This window comes from Phacochoerus africanus, chromosome 6 (assembly GCF_016906955.1).
Source record: "Phacochoerus africanus isolate WHEZ1 chromosome 6, ROS_Pafr_v1, whole genome shotgun sequence".
Taxonomy (NCBI): Eukaryota; Metazoa; Chordata; class Mammalia; order Artiodactyla; family Suidae; genus Phacochoerus; species Phacochoerus africanus.
This window is the reverse complement of record NC_062549.1, coordinates 49,079,442-49,103,371: the sequence shown is the minus strand read 5'-3', so window position 1 is coordinate 49,103,371 and position 23,930 is coordinate 49,079,442. Positions and strand designations below refer to the sequence as shown.

At 34.4% G+C, this 23,930-nt stretch overlaps 1 protein-coding gene across 1 annotated transcript in view; it reads right to left on the bottom strand.

Annotated features, from left to right (window-relative positions):
* MMP16 (matrix metallopeptidase 16) overlaps window positions 1–23,930 on the bottom strand; it is a 299,878-nt gene that overhangs the window by 81,478 nt on the left and 194,470 nt on the right. Inside the window, exons 5-6 of the mRNA XM_047783647.1 lie at window positions 5,181–5,342; window positions 3,063–3,274 (exon numbers count right to left, since the gene is read on the bottom strand). Coding sequence (XP_047639603.1) covers window positions 3,063–3,274; window positions 5,181–5,342 — 374 coding nt within the window. The remainder of the gene's footprint in view (window positions 1–3,062; window positions 3,275–5,180; window positions 5,343–23,930) is intronic.

The following is a 23,930-nucleotide window of genomic DNA, read 5'->3' as shown; positions in this document are numbered from 1 at the left end:
TTAAGTAACATTCTAACTTGAAAGGTTAGCAGTAAAGAACAAACTATGGAAACTAGCATATTAAAGGAAAAATTTTAAAGTAGGTATGCACCAGAAAGACTGACAAAGAGCAACTGATCTTCCTACTGATCAGGTAGGAAGAGTGGGTATGGGAGTATTACATTAATTTAGAGGTGAAGGTAGTGTAGACCAGGTAGGTACAAAGGAAGAAGTTAAAAGGTTGGCATTGCTAACAGAGAAAAACAGGATTTGGGGGCTCAGTCAATGTGGATGCTTCCCACAGCCTTTCACAGCAGGTGCAGAATCTGTGAAGCACTCTTACCCATACGTCCACTTTGAAAACTAGAATGTAACCTCTAAGAAACAAGGGTCTGTCCTGTTTTGTTCACTGCTACATTGCCAGTGCCTAAAACAGAGTCTTACAGCACAAGTTTAATAAATATTTCCTGAGTATTTACTATTTTAAAATATAGCTTAGAGTCCATCTTTTTTTTTTTAATTTCCCTAACTCTTTCAATTAACAAAGTTTAGTGTGAAAAACATAGATTTTTGGAATCAGTTGAATAAGCAGTTGAATACAGCAGTTGAATACAGCTTATTCAACTACTGGCAATTGCTTACAAACCTAAGACTTGCCTCTTCTGATTCTCAGTTTTCTTATTTGTAAAACATAGAAAATTATCCATCTTGCAGTGTTATAAGGTTTAGAGATTATTGATGGCAAGTGCCTAGCTCACATTCAGGTACATATTAGTTGTGCCTGAACAGCTACCCAATCCATGTAGCTATTAACTAAGAGCAGGTATCATGAGATAATACTCTCTTTCCTTCTATCAAATCTTGCATAGTTCTGATTTATACTATTTATCACTTTGCACTAGAGTTAACATGTCTATCTTCTCTCCTCCAAGCCATCAACATTTTAGTATGCAATAAACCAAGCCCTTTTATGTGCCTAGGAAGTGTTCCCTCTCAAAATTCAGCATAAGCCTTTTCTCAATCAATGCTTTTTGATCTACTCAACTAGACTTCAGTACTTTCTCTTCATGGCTTATTTTTCCCCTGTATCTTTAATGTACTTAATTTCATGTTTGTCTTCACTCCTGGAGTATGAGCTCAATGAAAACAGGGGTTCTATCTTCTAGTCATATATCCTGAGTGCCCAGTAAAATACCTGGACATATATACTCACTATATGAGAGAGGAGTTGAGTAAGAAGATTAAAGGAGATTACGAAGAAGATAACTGCTCTATAGAATTTATTCTTAGAAAGAGAGCAGGAGTTAGTGAAGTTTAGGAACTCTGTCCTGCAGAAAATTTTGAATAAGGAATCCAAGGTAACATTAGAGTTTAGAGAAGCTGGCCCAATTCATGTTTTTTACACACTTGTTTTGACACTGAAAATAGTGGCCACTGCATTTTGAGAGTTGGCCTATGTGCTTTTTACTCATTCCTGATTCTAGGAATGAGTGATCACAGGACCTTGTTTTGTTAGTGAAGAGCACAATGTGAAGAGCAAAACATTGATGAAAATGATCATTAGAAATGATGATACCCCTCTTATCTGAGACTGGCAACCTAATTAGAGAGGAAGAATGAAACGAATGTATCCAGTGTCAATTTCCTGTCATGTTCTCAGATAAGGTTCATGCTTTGGTGCTATCAGCATGATATCAAGTATAAAGCTTGGATGTTGAAATTCACTCAAAACAGTGAAAACGAAATATTCCAGTTGTCATTTGGTATCTTGTAGAATAAACAAATTATTGCATTTTGTGTTCATTTGAACTAGCTGCTCTAGGCTTAGCCACAATGAGTAATGAGTATATATATGTAGCTTTTTTTTTCACTCCTTGAACCAAAATTTATTAATCTACTATATGAGATAAATCTAATCAAGCTTTGTAGGACATTTATAAAATTCAAAAATCTATAATGTATTTGAAAAAAAGGCATTGATTTTTTTCTTAGAAATTATGATGCTTTTGCACACATTATATTAAATCCAAATTTTACATTCTAATAAAGGAAATAAAATACTTCATCTATTAAAAATTATATGAAATCTATATTTTCAAAGTATGGCTTCTGGTAGATAAGTATTTTGTACAAATAGGATAATATTTCATTATTTATTGATTCACGCCCACTTAAAAAAAAGAGAATGTACCCTTTCATTTTTAAATGTATGATATTGGTAAAATATGGCTATTTTAATGCACTAATACCAACATAAAACTTCTACTTTTCATTAATCTTTAAGGTTTGTTTCCAAACTTGAGGGAAAAATATTTTTCAGTAGCATACTATCTTCACTTTTTAGTATAATGTATTTTATTTTAATATACTGTCTTTTAGTGCTGTTGTTGTTGAACTCAATGTCGCTGAAGAGCACATTTAGCAAAATGTAAAGCTAGTTTTTTATTGTAACCTTTTAAAAAATAATGTACATTAAGAAGCTATAAATGCCTGACTAAATAAAACAATGACATGTATATACAAAATCAAAACGATGGTTTCACAAAGGAGATTTAACTCAGACAGCTACCAGTAGTCTCTGAACAAAATGATCAATATTCTTCTTAAAAACAATGCTTTAATTGTCAAGTAAAATTATAAGGATCTCATAAAGATGAGCAAACCAAGGATAATATAGCTGCAGTGCGCCTGGAAGTGGCTAAGCTTCCAAGCAAATCATCCCTATTAGTTCCTATTCATGATTTAAATTACGCTTTTTATCTGTTCATAACATGCAGCATTTTTTTTGTACCCTCGTATTTCCAGGCATTTAAGCTTCTGCTGACATAAATGCATTCCCCAAATAGAATGTTAGAATAATTTTCTGCTAGACATTTAAGCCCATTTGTGCATTTATTTTTTTAAAGATGGTTTTCATTTAACCTTCTAACTGTGAGAGGTCTGGGAAGGTAGTGTAAGAATGAATGAGAACTTGTTTTTTAAAGTGACACTGTAGACACTCCATCTACCATTCCAAAAATATGTGTGTGTGTGTGTATATACATACATATATATATATATGTATATACATGAAAGCTTCCTACCTTGAAAACAAACATCTCACGGCGAAGAATAGCTAGAGTGTTAAAGTTCCCATCGCAGATGTTGGGTTTGGCTCCAGGATAGGAAGGTCGGCCAGTGGGAGGTCGGGGAGGTTTGGGTCGGTCATTCTTCCTTGGGTCAACCGGAGGAATAGAGCGGTGTGGGGGCACTGTTGGTAGAGGTCTTGTTGGTGGAGGAATCTTGTCAGGTGGACCTTTTGAAAATATGAGGACAGCACTTGGCTCATTTAAAACTGGAATAGTGCTGGAAAATATGCTACAGAGGACAGTCAGTGGAGGGTACAGACTAAATAAGCTAAGAGGTTTTTAAGATTGTATGTTTTCTGAAAAAACAAACCATCTTACCCAACAAACCATGGCCAAATCTATCAGAAGCTGTCTTTATCATGCTGAATTCTGGATCCCAGTACCTTGGCTTTCCTTGTTAATTTTTAATGATATTTTTAAATAGCTTCACCACAGTCCTTATTGGAAAAGCTGCTTTCAAATCTTTTTTGGAGGTAGATGGTGCATAAATAATAAATACATTAAAATGAATACTGGAATCATGGATGTAAGCTCCACCAAAGTTAATCCTAGATTTTTATAGATAATTCTATGCAAATATTTCTAAAAGGTAAACATTAACAAATCAGAGTTTATTCTATCCTATGTCTCTAACTTATAACCTTTTCCTGACTTTCACTATTTTCTTCTAATGAGATGTTTTGACAAATTGCTAGAGGATTGTTTCATTTGAATACTGAATCTAAAACACCTATTGATTAAAACACCACTAGTAAAATATTAATGTGAAGAAGTATTTCTAAAATGAGGTTTCTAAATCAAGCCAAAGTTTATACATATAATTTGGGGCAGATGTAAAGCATTATTCCTCAAGGGATTTATGTTTTTAAAAAGAAATATAGAGCTGTTCACACTTAATATTTAGATATGGAAAGAATATTCCTTTGCAGACCTTCAGTCTAGACTACTAATTCATGAGGTCATGAGAAAGAGCCTCCTTTCAGTTAACTACTCGGGCAGAATTTTTAACAATACACATGTAGGCATAGACTAGCTAATTCAACATATGAGATATTTTGTTTTGAGTCCCAGATATTACTCTTTTCTCAGTATCCCAAATATAAAGAGTGGCACAAAAGTTAACTTTTTTTCCCCAAAACTTAGTTTAACCCTGAGAGAAGGTTCACCACTGAGACACTGAAATTGAAAAAAACTATGAATGCAAAATAAATTTGTGAACTTAAACTATGCTATTTAAAAATGCAAATGACATCTTCTGAATACTGGATATTAACATACAGACAGCACACATTTTTCTTTGTATTGTAAAATGAAAGCTTCACTTTATTAATTCAATAAAGTATATTATTTATATGTAAATTATAAATGTCAAGTTCTTAACAATTTTGTGTGAAATAAATGTCTTTATAAAGGTCAATGGTCCTATTGAGGGAGTTAGGATTACAGTAAATATGTGCAATAGTCTTTTCTCCCTTTGTCTTTGTCATTGACTGAACCCCATTAAATTAAAATGGTTTTACTCCACTAAGAATTTATTTTGAATTATGTGTTAGTAAACTTAGCCATTTGTTACCTTTTACTCTTAGTCAATAATTGCATGCCTTTGAGTTTATTTTCTTATATCCATCACATGAGAATATATTCAGCATCTTCAAAAGTGATTTAAGAACTCTCTAACATCAAATATCATAAGCAGAATAAATCTGTCAGCTTTTATCAAAGTCCAGTATTTTATATAAAAGTCTTCTATTTCTTACTGTTTTATCAGTTATATCCACTTATTACATTTTACCTGAATTTTAAATACTGAGGTTGATCACGTCTTTACTATAATATCAGGGTTCAATTAAACTCAGTAAGAAAACTTTATCAGATTTGCCCATAATCTGCACATTAAGATATCTGAAATTGTTGCCAACAAAACTTAATTGATAGAAGACTTTTGCCAATAAACCAGATTTTTTTCCTCAGTATTTATTTAATTTATTTAGAACATCCATCTCAAAATGTAAAACATAGCAGGATTTTGTATTTCACTGTAGGGTTAACCAAATAGAATAAGTGGTAACCTACCATATATCTTCTGGATGCCCTGTAAATCATCATTAGGTAGTTTGAAGTTGTCAGTTTCCATGTACTGGTAAAATGGAGCCATGATGGCAGTAGGGTCATTGGAATGCTCCAATCCCAGAGCATGCCCCAGTTCATGAACTGCTACAAGAAATAAGTCATTTCCTGTGCAAATGAGAAGAAAAGGCATTATTGTAACTAATATCGAAGCACAGAACTGATGAGGATAATTGGTGTTGTCAAAACTTTACCCAAAAAGAATAAAAGGAATTTTTTACTTCAATTTTCAATGTGATTTTATCACTGGATTACCTACAGGCAAAATCCAGTGTTATTTTTAAAAGGGGGGTTGGTGGTGGAGAGGTGATGATCATGAAGTCATAGAAATTTAGAAACTGAAAGATTAGAACAAAGAATAAAAGTTTAAGAATGAACAGTTGTATCAGAAATTGCTATTACTGATATTTAAATAGCTTTCTAAATAGAAAGCATGTAATATACAGCATCTTATTTATGTAACCTTCACATTGAACATAGTTCTAACAGAAATTCAGCAAAATATGGAGCAGGTACAGTCTTACATTTGCACAGATGAATAAATTAAGGCATAGTGGTGACGTCTCGTCAAGAATAGCAAATCTTTGCATTTACAGAGCTGTGGCTAGAACTCACATTATTATAACTCTAGACTAGGACTTCTCTTTCTTACTAACCTGGAATATAGGAATATAGCAGGGTAAAATAAGTCATAGGCTAGTAATCATAAAAACTAAAACTCACCTTAGCTCTGTAAGTACAATTTTCTATTCAATTCAGACGTAATCTGAACAAGACATATTTACCTGAGAGGGTCTATTTATCACTGAAAATAAAAACCAAACAAAAAACAAACAAACAAACAAAAAAACATTTTTTCCACCAGTGGAAAACATGCCCAATGAATTCTATCTAATGCAAACTCTCAGACACTTGGTCTGACTTTGTGCAATCAAACCCCTGCCGATGGCCTCCATGTGTAGTCCACTCCTGAATCACCATAGCTCAATGCCTGAGCAAAAGAGCCAGTCCTACATGTATAACTTGCTAATTCAAAAAATTTAGTTGAACCATATGAGCATCAACAAGTTGGGGCTATTATACTTTTATTTATTTATTTTGCTTTTTTAGGGCCACGCCCACAGCATATGAAGTTCCCAGGCTAGGGCTCGAATCAGAGCTGTAGCTGCTGGCCTACACCACAGCCACAGCAATGCCAGATATGAGGCATGTATGCAACCTACACTGCAGTTCCTGGCAATGCCGGATCCTTAATCCACTGAGCAAGGCCAGGAATTAAACATGCATCCTCATGAATACTAGTTGGATTCAATAACACTGAGCCACAACGGGAACTCTGGCTGTTATAATTCCAAGAATTATGTTTCTAAGTGAAAAGTTTAATATTGACTGAACATAAAATGTAAAGTTTTACATGAATGACTTGTTATAAATGCAATTGATTTCAATGAACTTCCTGGCATCATTTTTTAGAATTCCTTTCCACTATTACTTTTACAATGCACTCACTGTGATAATTTCCTTCAGAGGGCTGTTTTTTTTTTTTTTTTTTTTTTACACGCAAAAGCCAGATATATAACCAGCAGTTAGATTTTTTTTTCTCTCTCTCTCTCTTTTTTTTTTTCCTACTCTAGAGTAGTCTGTCAGAGGGAAGTGGATGAAACCCTGAGGCTGATTGACTATATTATATTAGTATGCTGAAATGAGCCATTCAAACATTTCTGGGGCATACCTGACTCTCAAAGAAAACTGTGAAAAAACTTATAGGGGTTTAAAAAAGAAGTTAAAAGAAAAATAATATTATTAATTTTAATAAAAATACTAACCACCTTTATTAAAAGTTTACTAACTCTGCTCTGGGCATTTTGAATATTTTACCTGCATTTTATCATTTAATACTCACAACTCCTCAATGAGTAACTCACTATTATTATGCCCACTTAAAAATGAGAAATCAAGGCTTGGAGTCATTAAACACAATTTGCAACCTCATGTAGTAAGGTTTAGATGGAACTCAAATTTCTCTCAGTCTGATTTCAGAGATAATTCTTTTAATTACTGTAGTAAATCACACAGCTATAAAAAATTAGCATGCATAGCAGATTATATAATGTAGTCAGGTGAGAATGGCTTCATTCATTAAATCAGCTAGTCATTATATTACCTTTTATTGCATGTCTACTATGAGTAAGGCACTAACCTGGGCTCTGGTAATAAGGTATTATACAAAACATACAAAAAACCTCTACCCTCATAGCATTTTATATTCTAGTGTGGGAAACTTGAGAGAAATAAGATAGAAAAATAATATTAGGATGTTACACAGTAAAAAGTGATAAGGAGAAATAATAAGGTAGAAGAAGGCTGAAGTCAGAGAGGAAATGGGGCTTGGAACATATATAGGATTTTAGATAATAATAATGGTTCTGTTTTCTAATCTGACTCCAGTGGGGAATCAGTGAAAATTTCTGGGCAGAAGAGGGAACTATTCTGACTTATATTTTGATAGGATCACCCTTGAAAATCGAGTGCAGTGTGCAAGGAAAGCAGCATGATTAAATCTCTGAAGTTAGTGCAGTAATTCAGTCAAATATACTAGTGACTTGTAACAAAGTGGGAGTAATGGAGATAGACAGAAGCAGTAAAATTCTAGATATATTTTGAAAGGAGAATCACAGGACTTCTTAAAGGACAGAATGCAAAGTGTGAGAAAAGGGAAAGGTCAAAACTAACACCATGTTTTTGATACCAGGAACTGAAAAAATGAAGATGCCATTCACCAGGATGGAGAAAACCCTAGGAAAACCTGTTATTTGTGGCCTTTCCTTGTGGTGGAGGTGAGAAGTGGGTAGCATTACTAGGAATTCATTCTTTGAGTGTTAAATTAAAGATGCCTTTTGAATATTCAATTGGAGATTCACATGCATATATATTACTTCCGTATATTCATGTGGAATTCAGAGACAGTTGCAGGCTAAAAGTATACACTTGGGATAGGTGAGCACAGAAAGGATAAAGTTGACCTCAGTAAGGAGCAAGGACAGTTAAATTGTAGTAAAATAAATGAGAGTAGAATGTAAGAGTATAGATTCTGTGTGGATAAGCGATGAGATCCTGCTGTATAGCACAAAGAACTATATCTAGTCACTTGTAAGGGACCATACATGATAGAGGATAATGTGAGACAAATGTGTGTGTGTATATATATGTATGTATATATGTATGTATGACTGGGTCAATTTGTTGTACATCAGAAACTGACAGAACATTATAAATCAACTATAATAGAAAAAATAAAATTCTTATTTAAAAAAGAGCATAGATTCTGGTAGGTGGGTAGACATAACAGTGGAAGATTAAGGAAGATCTCTTCTTAACACTTAGCAAAATAGGAAGATTCACCAACTGAGAGAAAAATATGGGTGGATATGGAGAGAGAATAACACAAACAGTGGAAGGAACACCTTTGTGATTTCAAATCAGAGACATTTTCGTTAAGATACAAAGCTGACATCCATGAGACTTATTGCAACTGCAAATAAGGTACAAAGTGGTAGGTCAGGTGTATGTTCAGCTTCTGGGCATGGGCATGCCCAGAAAATACATGTAAAATTTGGCTAGAATGTGCTATCAGTAGGCTAAAAGTGAAAAAAAAAATTTAAATCAAGAATAGACCTAGTAACAAGACAAAGATCTATCAAGCAGCCAAAGAACCAACAAAAAGCAAGGTAGTGGAACCAAGAACAGAAGACTCAAGGCTTGGCACTCATGGTTCCAGGAAGCTACAGTGACAACTAAGATCAGGAAGATGACAGCACTAGTTCAGAAAACACCTCTTGACTCTCCTGGCCTTCTCTTATCAAAACAGATATAACTTCTTTGTCAGGAAGTCCCAATGTGGCTTTACAGGGATTACACTTTGTCTTTATTTTTCAAAAGGAAACAAATCCAACCTCATGACCTTCCTCCTGTGTATTATGTCCCTTTCCAGAGGAAAAATGTACCCTGAACTTTGTTCCTAGATAAATGCATGGGAACCCATTCTCTCATGCTTGGTCAGATATATATTGATTTTAGTTATCCATCAACGTTTCGGACCTTGTTGAATTAAAAAGTACTCCAAATCTCTCAAGGAAAATAGCTTTTTAGTCACAAATAAATAACCATTTTGGCTAGTAAGTGAAATGTGAAAAAACAAAAAGTAAAATGAAGTGATAAGAGCAAAAATTATATTTCATGTATCTATTCTTTTCAAATCAATCAAAGTTTTCTAAGCATCATTTCCAAGGGGGGGGGGGTCATTTCTTGTCTACGGAATAAAGTAAGGCTTTAGAAGAAAATTAATACATTCAGGACATGAACATATGACCTATTGAGTTGGCCATAGCATTTTTAATCAGAAATACTGGCCAAAAACTCCAAGTAATTACCATTCTTCAGATGATTGGCAATAATATAATTAAACATTACTTCCAGCTTTACAATAGTTTAAAGGATAAGTTGTTAAATGAAGTATCACCCTGTGATTTGAATTCCACTTGGAACAAAAGTTGTCGGCACATGATGAGTTTTAGACAATTAAAATTCACCAGACCTCTTTCCTAATGATGAAAATAATAACTGCTCCTGTAACTTATCATTAATTCACATGATTCAAGATTCTCAATTGTAATATGCCTTGATGTTATCATCATGCAGGCAACAAAGGAGAAATCAGCTTTCTGGTTCTTAATACAGAAATAGCACTTGCTCCTTTTGTAAGATTTTGAGTTTTGAGTTTGTTACTTCCAATTGAATCTCTAATCTTCTTTCTTTTGTATAGTCTGATATAATTTTGGAACACTGAACTGTATATTATGAAATATAATGCATTATTTATAATTTCCTTGTCATAATTATGTCTTTATATTTTATTCTAAGCTCTTTCAGCCCTCCATGCATTTTCATATGCTGTTCTCCCTGCTGACAACATACCCTGAATGTAAAAAATGACTATACAATATTTCATATGTAAAAATTGTTATACATACTTCTGGCATTTAAAATTCTATTAACCTATTCGAACACTAGCATCATTGACTCTATCTCTAGTTTCTTTCTTATTTCACACCATTGGTTGTACCAGGCCCTCCAGAGGTAATTACTAACCTGAGTTTTGAATTTCTCAATCTCTTGTTTATAATCTGCTTTATAAAGATGGAATCATTCCTTATGTTGTCTTTTGGAACTTGCTGAATCTCAGCATTTTCTTTTTGATATATATATATTCTTGCTTATCTCTTTGTCAGTCTTATAAAATCTTATTTGTCCTTTAAGACAAAATTCTGAATGACTTCTGTAACACCTTCTCCAACCCCCCATGTAAATTTAGTTCCTCTGCCTCTGTGTATCCTTGGCCTTTTGTACATAACTTGATTGTAACATATACTTGCCCTAATGGTTTCTGATACATAGAAACTTAATATTTACTGGTAGATTAAATGACTAAGAAGAAATTTGAACAAATTTATAATTTTAAATAATTAAAATACTTAAAGCCATGTCTAAAAATAAAATTCATAAATAATCATCAAACCTTAGATTAGTGATTATTACTTCAGTGCCTAATAGATAAATGGGGTGGGCCTTCTTAAACTTCTCTCCTTTTGGACTACCCACACATTGGTTTTGCCAGTTGAGAAGCTAAAGAAATATGTGAGAGTCAACCTCAAAGATAACTCAATCCCTACCACTTGGTATTTCATTGCATCTGCTTGCTGTAGCAGAATACAGGAGAGGTAATGGTACCTATTTCCAAGGCTGGGTCATAATACATCATGTTTTCCTTCTTGATTATTTTTCTCTCTCTCTCATTACTTGCTCTGGAGAATCCAGCTCCCACATGGTGTAAATGGCCCTATGCAAAGTGGAGAGACCCATGTAAACTGAGGTGTCCTGCCAACAGCTAGCTTGAAAATAGATTCTCCATCCCCTTAAAATAATTGCAGCCCCAGGCAATAATTTCACTGCATATTCATGATGTACCTTGTGTCAGAACCACTCAGCTGGTTCTGCTGGATTCTTGACCTTTAAAGCTGTGTGAGATAGTAAATGTTTATTATTCTAACTTGCTAATTGTTGGGGTTATTTTTTATGGAGCAATAGATAAGAATATGGAACATTTTAGCACTTTAACTCCTCATCTTTTGGTTAAGATTAGAAGACAGGAAAAAAAAATGAGTGGAAAGGAAGCTACTCTGAAACATCTATTTGTGCCATAATCTTGAGATGAAAAACATCTTACACATATATTGTCCAGTCCAACTATCTCTATATTAAACTGAAAACTTTGGTAAAAATCCTAAGTCTGAGGGAAAGTTTATGACTGAAAACTTGCAAAGGTGAAAATACCAGCTGTTTTCCTGCCTCACATATTCTTTCAAATGTGTAAAACATGGCAAATTGGCTGTACTTTTACTACTACTCTCTTTTCACTTCACTGAAAAGACAGCCTCTTTCAGTGGTCAGGAAAACCTGTGGTCCCTGTTAGAGAACCAGAAAAGTCTGGTAGATGGTGAAAAAAGAACAAGAATGAAATACTCTGTACTGAGTATTTATTATGAACCAGAATTACATCACCAATAAACCAATCAAATTTGTCACTGAAACCTCATGACATACCTATACTTTCTCACTCCCTTCTATCAATAGCGCTTTCAAAGGCTGCGGGACTTGCTCAGGCAGGCTACCCATACAGGGGAGAACTGGGTTCTACCCTACATATTGGCTGCCCAGCTCTTACTCTGAAAGAAAAAGGATAGAAATTAATCTTGGGTAAGATTTTCTCACATCTGTTTCTTTCACTCCTACCCTTTCATCAAGCCTCCAGTTCCTCAAGGGCCTGATCCTTTTCTCTTGCCTTCTTCCTTCCCACTATTCCTGTCCTCAACACTTCGCCTCCTTCCCAGAGACCTCAAGCTTCAGAACAATTCCTTGCTTTTCCTCTAGATGCTTTCTCCCAACAGTCAGACATAGTTTGATTATGAAAAAGCTAATTATTGCAATCATTTATTAGTTGCTTACCATATATGAGCAAATATAATGCAATGGCATTACAAATATGAATAGCATTTGTATGTGCATCAGATACATTTTACTGTTTTAATGACATCTAATCTTCTTTCACATATACTCAAACCTTTAAAGTGTTTTATTGCAATACAGTACTATTAATGATGTCCCAAGACTAGAATAAAGAAAATAGAAAACAAAAATTTCTTTCTTTTTTTTTTTTTTGATCTTTTGTCTTTTTAGGGCCACACCTGTGACACATGGAGGTTACCAGGCTAGGGGTCTAATCAGAGCTGTAGCTGCCGGCCTATCCCAGAGCCACAGCAATGGCAGATTCGAGTCACGTCTGTGACCTGCACCACAGCTCATGACAACGTCGGATCCTTAACCCACTGAGCAAGGCCAGGGGTTGAACCCGCAACCTCATGGTTCCCAGTCGAATTTGTTTCCACCATGCCACAACAGGAACTCCAGGTAATTTGTTTCTTTTTCTTTCTTTTTTTTTTATCTTTTGCCTTTTTAGGGTTGCACCCACAGCATATGGAAGTTCCCAGGCCAGGGGTTAAGTCGGAACTACAGCTGCCAGCCTACAACAAACACAACCATGGCAACATGGGATCCGAGCCATGTCTATGATCTACACCACAGCTCATGGCAACCCCCTTTCCTTAACCTACCGAGTGAGGCCAGGGATTGAACCCCCAAATTTCTTACAAAGTGTTCTAAAAGCAATATGAAGGGAGTTCCCATCATGGCACAGTGGAAATTAATCCTACTAGGAACCATGAGGTTGCGGGTTCGATCCCTGGCCTCACTCAGGGGATTAGGGATCCGGTGTTGCTGTGAGCTGTGGTGTAGGTAGCAGACGCAGCTCGGTTCTGGCATTGCTGTGGCTCTGGTGTAGGCCGGCAGCTATATCTCCAATTGGACCCCTAGCCTGGGAACCTCCATATGCCGTAGGTGCAGCCCTAAAAAGACAAAAAAAAAAGACCGAAAAATAAAAATAAATAAGTAAATAAAAGCAATATGAAGTATATCAGTTAATATTCACATCTATTATATTTCACCACATTGGTTAAGGTTTGTTGTTATCACCATTTTAGGAAGTGAAGATTTTCAGAGATTGTGTGATTTGGCCAAAGTTACCCAGTAAGTGGAAGCAACTGATTTAATGCCACTTGCAGTCTAAGCCCACAACCAAAAATTTATCATATTGAGGAAGTGGATTTCTCTATTTTGTCCTCAACCCTAAACATCTTCTCAGGGCTTCAGAGTGTGCATTCAGAAGACTAAGGCCACCCTGTCAAGCCACCTGCTTGAAGTGCAGAGCTGTTGCAAAAAAGACCTTTCTAAGTATCTGTAATGATAGTTTCTATTGCTTCTCTTCACTAAATTAATGGCAAAGCTATATATATATATATATATATATATATATATATATATATATATATTGTCTTAGGGCCACACACATAGCATATGGAAGTTCCCAGGCTAGGGGTCAAATTGGAGTTGTAGCTGCGTGCCACAGCCACAGCCACAGCAATGCCAGATCTGAGCCATGTCTTTGACCTATACCACAGCACAGTGCAACGCCAGACCCTTAACCCACTGAGGGAGGCCAGGATCAAACCCACGTTATCATGGTTACTAGTTGAGTTTGTTACTGCTGAGATAGGACAAGAACTCTTAACCATAATACTTTAAAGTATATGTCCTCAATACAATTTTGGCTGCTAAAAACATTTTAATCATTTTCATTGCCTTTAATTTTAATTAAGTTTTTCCTTGTAGCAAAGAAAATATTTTCAATAGAAAAGGAAATAGTACTGCTAAGTTAGGAGAGATACATAGTATACAGATTTATGTTTTCTTTTTTTATTTTATTTTATTTTTTTGTCTTTTTACAGCCGCACCTACAGCATATGGAGGTTCCCAGGCCAGAGGTCGAATCGGAGCTGTTGCTGCCAATCTACGCCATAGGCACAGCAATGACAGATCTGAGCTGCGTCTGCAACCTACTCCACAGCTCAGGGCAACGCAGGATCCTTAACCCACTGAGTGAGGCCAAGTATCAAACCCGCAACCTCATGGTTCCCAGTTGGATTTGTTTCTGCTGTGCCAAAACGGGAACTCCAGATTTATGTTTTTAAATTCTATTTCAAAACATTTCTTTAGAAATTGAGGAGGGTTTACTGGGAATGTTACAGAGTTTGTTTAGATGCAGTTAGTTTTTGAAGCCTGTCACTAATTTACACTAATAAGACATAATCAAATAATGGGCACTTAAAATATAGAAAACAAATCGCCATCTGATAGGTCATCCAAAAATCTTAAATATATTTTCAAAGATATGTTACTACCAAACATTTATAGTTTTTAATTTCATAAGGACTTTAGAATAAATCAATATAATTAAAATAAATTTGGTCTATTTAGCCAGGCAAAGGAAAATATTTGGATAATCAACACCAAGGTAAATGTTTTATTCATTTAGCTTACAGTTTGGATATGAAGTCTGTTTTTTAGTGAATTGGATCTGTTTTCACTAAAGTCAAAATCATCCTTCTTAAAAAAAATCAAAACTCAAGATTGGATGTGGCTAATTACACTATGATATTAACAAGCATTTTTTTCTTCCTCATTTGAGTCTAGTTAGGAGCCTCAGAATATTCTCATTTAGAGTCCTGTCTCATATACTCATGTGTGGTTTATCTGTGCTATACTTTCCCCCTGGACAGTTCAATTTAATGGTCAAGATGATTCTGGAGGTTTACTTTCCTCTCTGTGTAGCTGGTGCAAAAAAGATTAATGTCAGTGACCACTTAAACAAAAGGAATCACATAATAAATTGCAAAGTCACTTTTAAGCAATTAATTTTAATTATATGCCCTTTTACTCTATGTGAACTATAAGTACTATTTACATAATCACAACTCTAAGTATGCCTGGTATAACAATTCTGGTATAATTTCAAGATCAGCAGCATCTATGTGACATTTATTCTTTTAATAATTACTAATTATCTACTATGTGCAAGGAACTATTCATAGAATAATTGATAAACAATTTATTCTAACATGTAATTGATTTTTCTACTGTGTGCCAGACAATATGAAGTGCCAGAGTCTCAAAAGATAAATTTCCCAAGTCCTTTGTTCTTAATTAAGGAACTGAGCGTTTATCTCAGTGATTTTGAGCTCTTTGGGGGCTCACAAGCTTCTCAGAGGAATTTGAGAAACTACAGAAATTCTTCCAAGGAAAATGAATGCACTAGCACAATATTGCATGTGATATTGAAGTTAGTTTTCCTCTACTTAAGTCCTTTAAGATCGATGAGATTTAAAATCCTAATCCAACTGTTGTCCATAAAAAACTTAGTAAATTACAAGCATTTCTGCGATTTAGTTCATTTATTTGTGAAATAGTGCTAACATAACCTACTTATAGCGTTGTTGGTGGGTTAAATAACATCAAGTATATAAAATATTTTCATAAATGTACATCAGTGCTTAAATACTAGTAGTTAACAGCTACTACTATACCACTCCTACTTCTGCTACTACTAGTACAAGTACTAACATTACTACTCCTACTACTATAACTACTACTATTACTACTGCTGCTGCCGCCACCACTGCTATTATTACTCCTATTCCTATTATTAATAGACTTTACAAACATTTGAGTTAAACACTAAATTCCCACTTTTACATGATAAGAAATTGAAGTTCCAATACATTGGGTTATCCGAGGTCAGAAGTCTGTTAGTATCAGAACAAGAATTTATCATTATTATTTTTTTTAGTTCTTTTTCTTAATTTTTTTTTTATTTTCCCACTGTACAGCAAGGGGATCAAGATATCCTTACATGTATACATTACAATTACATTTTTTCCCCCACCCTTTGTTCTGTTGTAACATGAATATCTAGACAAAGTTCTCAATGCTACTCAGCAGGATCTCCTTGTAAATCTATTCTAAGTTGTGTCTGATAAGCCCAAGCTCCCCATCCTCCCATTCCCTCCCCCTCCCATCAGGCAGCCACAAGTCTTTTCTCCAAGTTCATGATTTTCTTTTCTGAGGAGATGTTCATTTGTGCTGGATATTAGATTCCAGTTATGAGTGATATCATATGGTATTTGTCTTTGTCTTTCTGGCTCATTTCACTCAGGATGAGAGTCTCTAGTTCCATCCATGTTGCTGCAAATGGCATTATGTCATTCTTTTTTATGGCTGAATAGTATTCCATTGTGTATATATACCACCTCTTCCCAATCCAATCCTCTGTCGATGGACATTTGGATTGTTTCCATGTACTGGCTATTGTGAATAGTGCTGCAATGAACATGCGGGTGCATGTGTCTCTTTTAAGAAGAGTTTTGTCCGGATAGATGCCCAAGAGTGGGATTGTGGTGTCATATGGAAGTTCTATATATAGATTTCTAAGGTATCTCCATACTGTTCTCCATAGTGGCTGTACCAGTTTACATTCCCACCAGCAGTGCAGGAGGGTTCCCTTTTCTCCACAGCCCCTCCAGCACTTGTTATTTGTGGATTAATGATGGCCATTCTGACTGGTGTGAGGTGGTATCTTGTGGTAGTTTTGACTTGCATTTCTCTTATAATCAACGATGTTGAGCATTTTTTTCATGTGTTAGCGGGCCATCGGTATATCTTCTTTGGAGAAATGTCTATTCAGGTCTTTTGCCCAATTTTTCCATTGGGGGAATGGCTTTTTTGCTGTTGGGTTGTATAAGTTGTTTATATGGTCTAGAGATTAAGCCCTTGTTGGTATCGTCAACATATATGCCCAAATATAGGAGCACCCAGATACATACAACAAAAATCAACAGACATAAAGGGAGATATTGATGAGAATACAATCATAGTAGGAGACCTTAATACCCCCCTCACATCAATGGACAGATCCTCTAGACATAAAACCAATAAAGCAACAGAGATCCTAAAGGAAACAATAGAAAAGTTAGACTTCATTGATATCTTCAGGACACTACATCCAAAAAAAGCAGAATACACATTCTTCTCAAATGCTCATGGAACATTCTCAAGAATCGACCACATATTGGGACACAAAGCTAATCTCAATAAATTTAGGAGTACAGAAATTATCTCAAGTATCTTCTCTTACCACAATGCCATGAAATTAGAAATCAACCATAGGAAAAGGAAAGAGAAAAAACCTACTACATGGAGACTAAACAACATGCTTCTAAAAAACCAATGGGTCAATGAGGAAATCAAGAAGGAAATTAAAAACTACCTTGAAACAAATGATAATGAAGACACAACCTCTCAAAATCTATGGGATGCTGCGAAAGCAGTGCTCAGAGGGAAATTTATAGCAATACAGGCCTTTCTCAAAAAAGAAGAAAGATCCCAAGTTGACAACTTAACCCTCCACCTAAAAGAATTAGAAAAAGATGAACAAAAAAGACCTAAAGTCAGCAAAAGGAAGGAAATGATAAAGATCAAAGAAGAAATCAATTAAATAGAGGTTCAAAAAACAATAGAGAAAATTAATAAAACCAAGAGCTTGTTCTTTGAAAAGGTAAACAGAACAAGAATTTAAATATGAGCTTCTGACTTTACCAAAACTAGTGCACCAACTAGTTAAACATGGTCTTGATACAAAAATATGTGAGTGACAATGTTGGGAAGTAGATTGAGATCAAGTTTTAAAGAATGTTGAAAGCTAGGTATAAGAGTCTGATCACTATGTAGGAAGCAATGAAAATTTAATATAAAAATGATATTGCTGTAGTGTAAATTGGCACTAGTGTGAAGGGGAAATGACTGAAGGCAAAGGCAGAAGTTAGAAGATTGCTTTATTAGTCAAAATTATTAGATGATGAGGACCTAAACTAAGGTAGTGATGAAGAGAACAGAAAACTAGAAAGAAAAATTCTTGAGTGATAGCATGATCAAAATAATCTCTTGAGTTATGCCATTTCCCACTATTTAGATTTGGTCATAACCCCTTAAACACTAAAATCCACATAAAAATTGCTTCATATTTTACTACCATTATTGCTAGTGACAGAAAAGTTGAACCCAGGTTTTGATTTTTATTTTCCAAGTATACCAAGCTAAACAGTTATTATTACCTTGACAGCTATCCTTTTATTTAAAATCCTTTTATAAATATTTCACATTATTTCCATGTAGCATCTAAATTGACTTTTCATTGCAATTTTTGAGCTTAGCTAGATAACAAATAATTAGCAAGGAATGGTAAAATAAATTGTAAGAGGTTTCTCCTTCTTGTTTGTACCAGCATATCTAGACTGTAATTCCTATGTATTTGGCTATATCCACCAAGTATTTCTTCACTGACATAAGCTTGAAACAGAAGTGCTTGAAAGTTTTACCAATGATATGGTTCTGCTATACACAGAGCTGGGTCACAAGAAAATAGGTTGACTTTTTTTGAGTAAAGGCATTGTGCTTATTGTAATGCAAAGAGGAATAAATGAAGAAAAAGCATGGCCTCTGCAAATAGCATGCACAGCTGCAAGTTCAAGGTCAGTTTTTCTGTGTATGCATTATGACTCTGTTGCCTATCAGCCTATCTATCAAAATCTTCAGAAAGCTGCAATCCAGTTCATCCTTGCATATGAGAATTATTTGCAAAATAGTTAATGCCATTTGTTCATACAATTCCTGTTTTTCAGCCTAAATGTTTGGGCACCAGAAATGTTTTTTTCATTTTACATTGGATAACTTCTCCCAACACTTACTAAAGATAATCATGAGTATAAATCCCTAGGAAAATACTGGGAGAGTAATTTTAGGATGGGGAAGGAAGAGGCCTAAGCAGTTAGGATGGAGGTGGGGCTCATTTGGAAACTTGGGTAGAATCTGGCTTATTTCCACCTCCTAAAGGAAAACATAAATTAGAGAACACTAAGGGTAAAATTACTAGCTATTGAGATCTATAATGTAGGCCTTCATAGCAGGGGTGTATAAACTGCAACATGAGGTATGTAGCAAGGAGGAATTAACAGGAAAGCAAGTGAAGGATGCTACAGAAACACCTGAATAGATTTAGTTGTGTATTGAGTCACTGGACTGGGTGAGTATGGCTCTCAGAGTAAACCCATACAAGTTTCTTTGCACTGTATATGTTACATAGGTATAAACAACTGACTTACATATTCAAATACAACTTGTTTTCTAAGAGGTGGGAACTGATTAAAGAATTATACTAATTTAAAGTTAGAAGGATAAAATGTCATTTGTTTTCAGAATTATGCTTTGCCTGGTTCATTCATTGCCACCTGATAATTCATCTTTAGTGATGTTACAGACCTGATTGTATAGGTAGAGCTAATTTCTATTTTTAGAGGGAAGAAAGGAAAAAGTAAAGAAATAAAATTCTCTATACCCAAGTGATTATATAGAGATTTGTTAACAAATTATAAAGTTTGTTTTTATAAAACACTAATATATAAATAAAAAATAGAAAATATAGTAAAGAAGCCATATAACTCAATGATTCATTCAGAACTCCTGATGTTTTTCATTTTTTCCCTAACTGAAGCATTTTCTCAGAAGAAACTATTTTGGCTCAACAAGGTGATTTAAAAAAAAAATTAATTTGTAAAGAAATCTTTTTTTGGTTTTTCTCTAAAGCAATTCTACTTTTTTACTCTCCCTAATCTGTCTTTTTTTTTTTTTTTTAGTAAAATCTAATTATTTTTACATCAGGCTCCCTATTATATATTTGTGCGTGTGTGTGTGTGTGTGTGTGTGTGTGTGTGTGTGTATGTATAAATAAGATTTGTAACTCTTTATAGCTACTGATGCCAATGATGAAAGGCAAATATATTTGACTTTCTTCGGTTCTCATTTCAGAGGAGTGATCTGGGTTCATATTTAGGTTCTGAGCAATAAAATAAATGCATAATTTTATTTGAGCAATAAATCATTCTTCATGTGTGAAGAAAAAATTTAAATGCCAAATCACAAATTTTGTAATTACATGGAGTCAACAATTGTTAGGTTTAAGTGAATCAGTTCTCAGAAATATTTAACCAAAAAGTGAACTTAAAAATATATACATCTTCCTTATCTACTTCTTTAGGTGTGCTTTTAGAGCAGTGTAGCCAAAATAGAGGATGTAAATGAAAGCAAAGATAAAAGGGCATTTCTTTTTTACTAATAGAAGTGTTTTTCATCTGGTTGTGATTTATTCAACATATTGTGTTAAAAAATTCACATTTTAATTATTTCAAAAGAGGTGTAGCAGAATAACTTGTCTCATTTTTATTTAGTAAACAAATATTCGAAAGCCCTGGGTTTTAGCTTAGAAATTGGCAGAATATTCTGTTGGCAATATGCTTACGAATTTCAAATGTTCTGAAGAATGTTTTCTTTCTAGGATACATGAGTTGGAAGGAAACTATAACCTAGATTTCTTGACAAATGTGTGTATGTGTGTGTGTATGTTTTATAAGTAAAGCAATGAATACAGCACCTGTGTTTCATGATTTTTACAGATCCTATGAAAATAAATTCACATAATAACTTCAGTGTAGTCTTGGAACTTTCTTCAGGAAACTGAAAGATTTAAAAATGTATTATAAATATTGACTTTAAAAAGGCAAGGCATGAAAATTCCTGATTTTGAGATTTCTTTTGCTACTAATTATCTTTTAATTTCAAAAGTCCTAATTAACCAGAAAGTAATTTTCTTATTTAGTAAAAGGGAATGAATATTAAAATTCACAGAGTACACACAATGGTCCAGAAAGTTAATGCTCACAACAACCCCTTGAGGTAGGTATAATTACCCCCAAATAACAACTGAAGAAATACATGATTTGGAGCACATTACTTAAAAAGCTGGTATAGGCAAATTTGTACTTGGGTCTGTTTGTACCCAAAGTCATATCCCTGTGCTGAATATAACTTTCAATTAATTTATTATCACAAATGCATACATGCAAACTTGCTGTGAATAAACTTCATCACCTAAACCAACAAAAAAAGCATTTATGCAACCTTATGACACACATGAAAAAGAATAGAAACTATGCTGACACCAAAAGGAATATGATTTCCTTTCATGTTTGTTCATCAACCATTAGTTCCTATGAGTTTTAATAACACACAATAAGAATTTATTGTCCACTGCATGCCTAACCAGTAACAGATGCCATCCTTAAGGTTTGCATAAGTTTCTGAGGAACTTAACTATCCTCCACTAGAGAGCACCTGCCATCCTGTGCCATATGAAGGGATAAGTTAATAAAAAATCATTATTCCCTTGCTCAAAATCACCTGAAGAACCCCCCCCCCATAATCTTCCAACCCATCTGCCACTGTTGGCACATAGCTTAATTCTTAACAGTCCTCAAAAAAAAACCATAATATTTTTTACTCTTTTCACTTTCTTTGTGCTGATAGCCTATATATGAATCCTATAAAGCATTTACTCCTCTTTTCTCATTGTTTATAATAGTTTTAGATAGTCAATAGATAGTCAATGTTAAGAAATGAGGTGGTTTTAGTTATTCAATCACATTACTAATTGCTGCAAGGGATATGTCTTTTTCAGAGGTAGAATGTCCCTTTGAAGCTAACTTGACTATTTTCGTATACTCCCTCTGGCTTTGTTCTGCCATTTCATTAGTTATTCTAACAACAAAATAATATTTACAATGGCTATTTTTAGCTGTGGAGAATTATATTTTGAATATTTTACTAGATGATTAATATATCCTTAGAAAAGAAGTAGAAAATTAAAAATTTTGTGTGTAACTAAAAGTTTAATACTTGAAAAGTCTTTGAAAAATCCTTAAAATATGATTTTCAGTCATTTTTTGTAAATAACTTGAATAATGATAATATTGTTTCAGTCATTCATTGCTATATAACAAATGAACAATTTAAAACAAAAGTCATCCATTATCTCACAATCCTTGTGAATTAGGAAACTGAGAGTAGTTTAACTGGGTTGTTTGGGCTCAAGATATTTCTTGAGGGTTTTAGGAAAGATGTTGGCTGGGCTCTCAAAAGCCATGATTAAAGGCGGCTCTTCTTCAAAGCTTTCTGCAAATGGTTGTGGTCAGGCCATGGCTTCTGCCAGCTCTTGGATAGAGATGTGGTTCTCACTGCACAGGTTTTTCATATGTTGCTTAAGTGACCCCATTATATGTTATCTGGCTTACTTCACAGGAACTATAAGGGAGAGGTAGAAGAACTGACTGAGATGGTACTTGCAGTCACTTACAGCTTGATCTTGCAAGTGACTTATTGTAATTTCTTCCATATTCTATTCATTAAGTGTGAGTCACATTGTCCAGTTCACACAGCTGAACAGAGGGAAGGGATTACACAAGAATATAATTACCTAAAAGTGAACTATTGGCAGCCATCTTGGAGGCTTGCTCCTCCAACATCAATAATAATAGTGAATGCTACCATTTTGGAGCATTTTCTAGGTTTTAGATATTGAACTAGGTATTTGTATTCATTACAATTCATTACATTTCCTTGTAAGGAAATTGGATAGCTAGGATTGTTAAGTAAATAACAAGGAACACTACTGGTAACTGGCAGAATGAAGATTCAAATTTAGGTCTATTTATCTTCAAAGTCAGTGATTTTTCTACCCTTCAAAACTTTCTCTCCTTTATTTTCTACAATATCAATTACAAATTATATAAATTACGATGAATTTTATCCCACACACTGGTTTAGGAATTAATATTGCTTAAGCATAGAGGAAATAAGAACCTCACCAAATTGTCCTGCAGTTAACCTTAATAAGCTGGCTTTAGGCAAAAATTACAACCTGCAAAAGTTGCCACTTTTCAACATGACTGTTACAGATAGATACAGAGAAATTACAGAACAGATACAACTTGCTAAACTCTGGATATGAAATCCTTGTGCTCAGAAATGTTCTCCCAAAATTCTGCAGAAATATTGGGACTTCATATTGAGCTGCACACAGAGTTTTCACAAGCCTCTGCAGTCGCTGCAAACATATAGGCTTGAGAATCAGGGAGTAAGTGAAAAAAAAGGAGCTAGTATGGCTAAGCTGAACTTTACGGAATGAGTTATGATACCTGTTGATTTATGAAGACTATACTTTCCATTTAAGTCTGCCAAGGTAGGGTATAAGGAATAATCTAGAGTGTTCCCTCTGTATCTTCAGCAAAAAGACTATGTAGATATATTTTCAGATTAGTAACTATGTGGATTTGGTAGCCAAATTTTTGTACAAATAAAATTAGAGCTGAAAATATGATGCAGAATGCAGCACTTGGAACTTGAACTAATAGTGTGCCAGATGTCAATATAAAAGTTATTAGAAAGATTCAGTATGCTTTTCCTAATCATCATAGTTCCTATCATAACCATCATATCATCATCTACCATGTTAATTACATTCACTTTTTGTCATTTTGTATCCTTCTGACTCTCATCTTTTGATATCATCAAGTCAACAATGTAAAAATTAAAGGGAGAGAAGTGGATTGTAATTCATCACCAGCATGCAGATTAAGCATAGCTGAGTGTTACATAGAAAATGGATTGCAAAAAAAAAACAAAAAAGATAAATCAGAGCCTCTTTTGAGGATCAAAAGCTTGAAAAAGCAAGACTGCTGAAGAGAA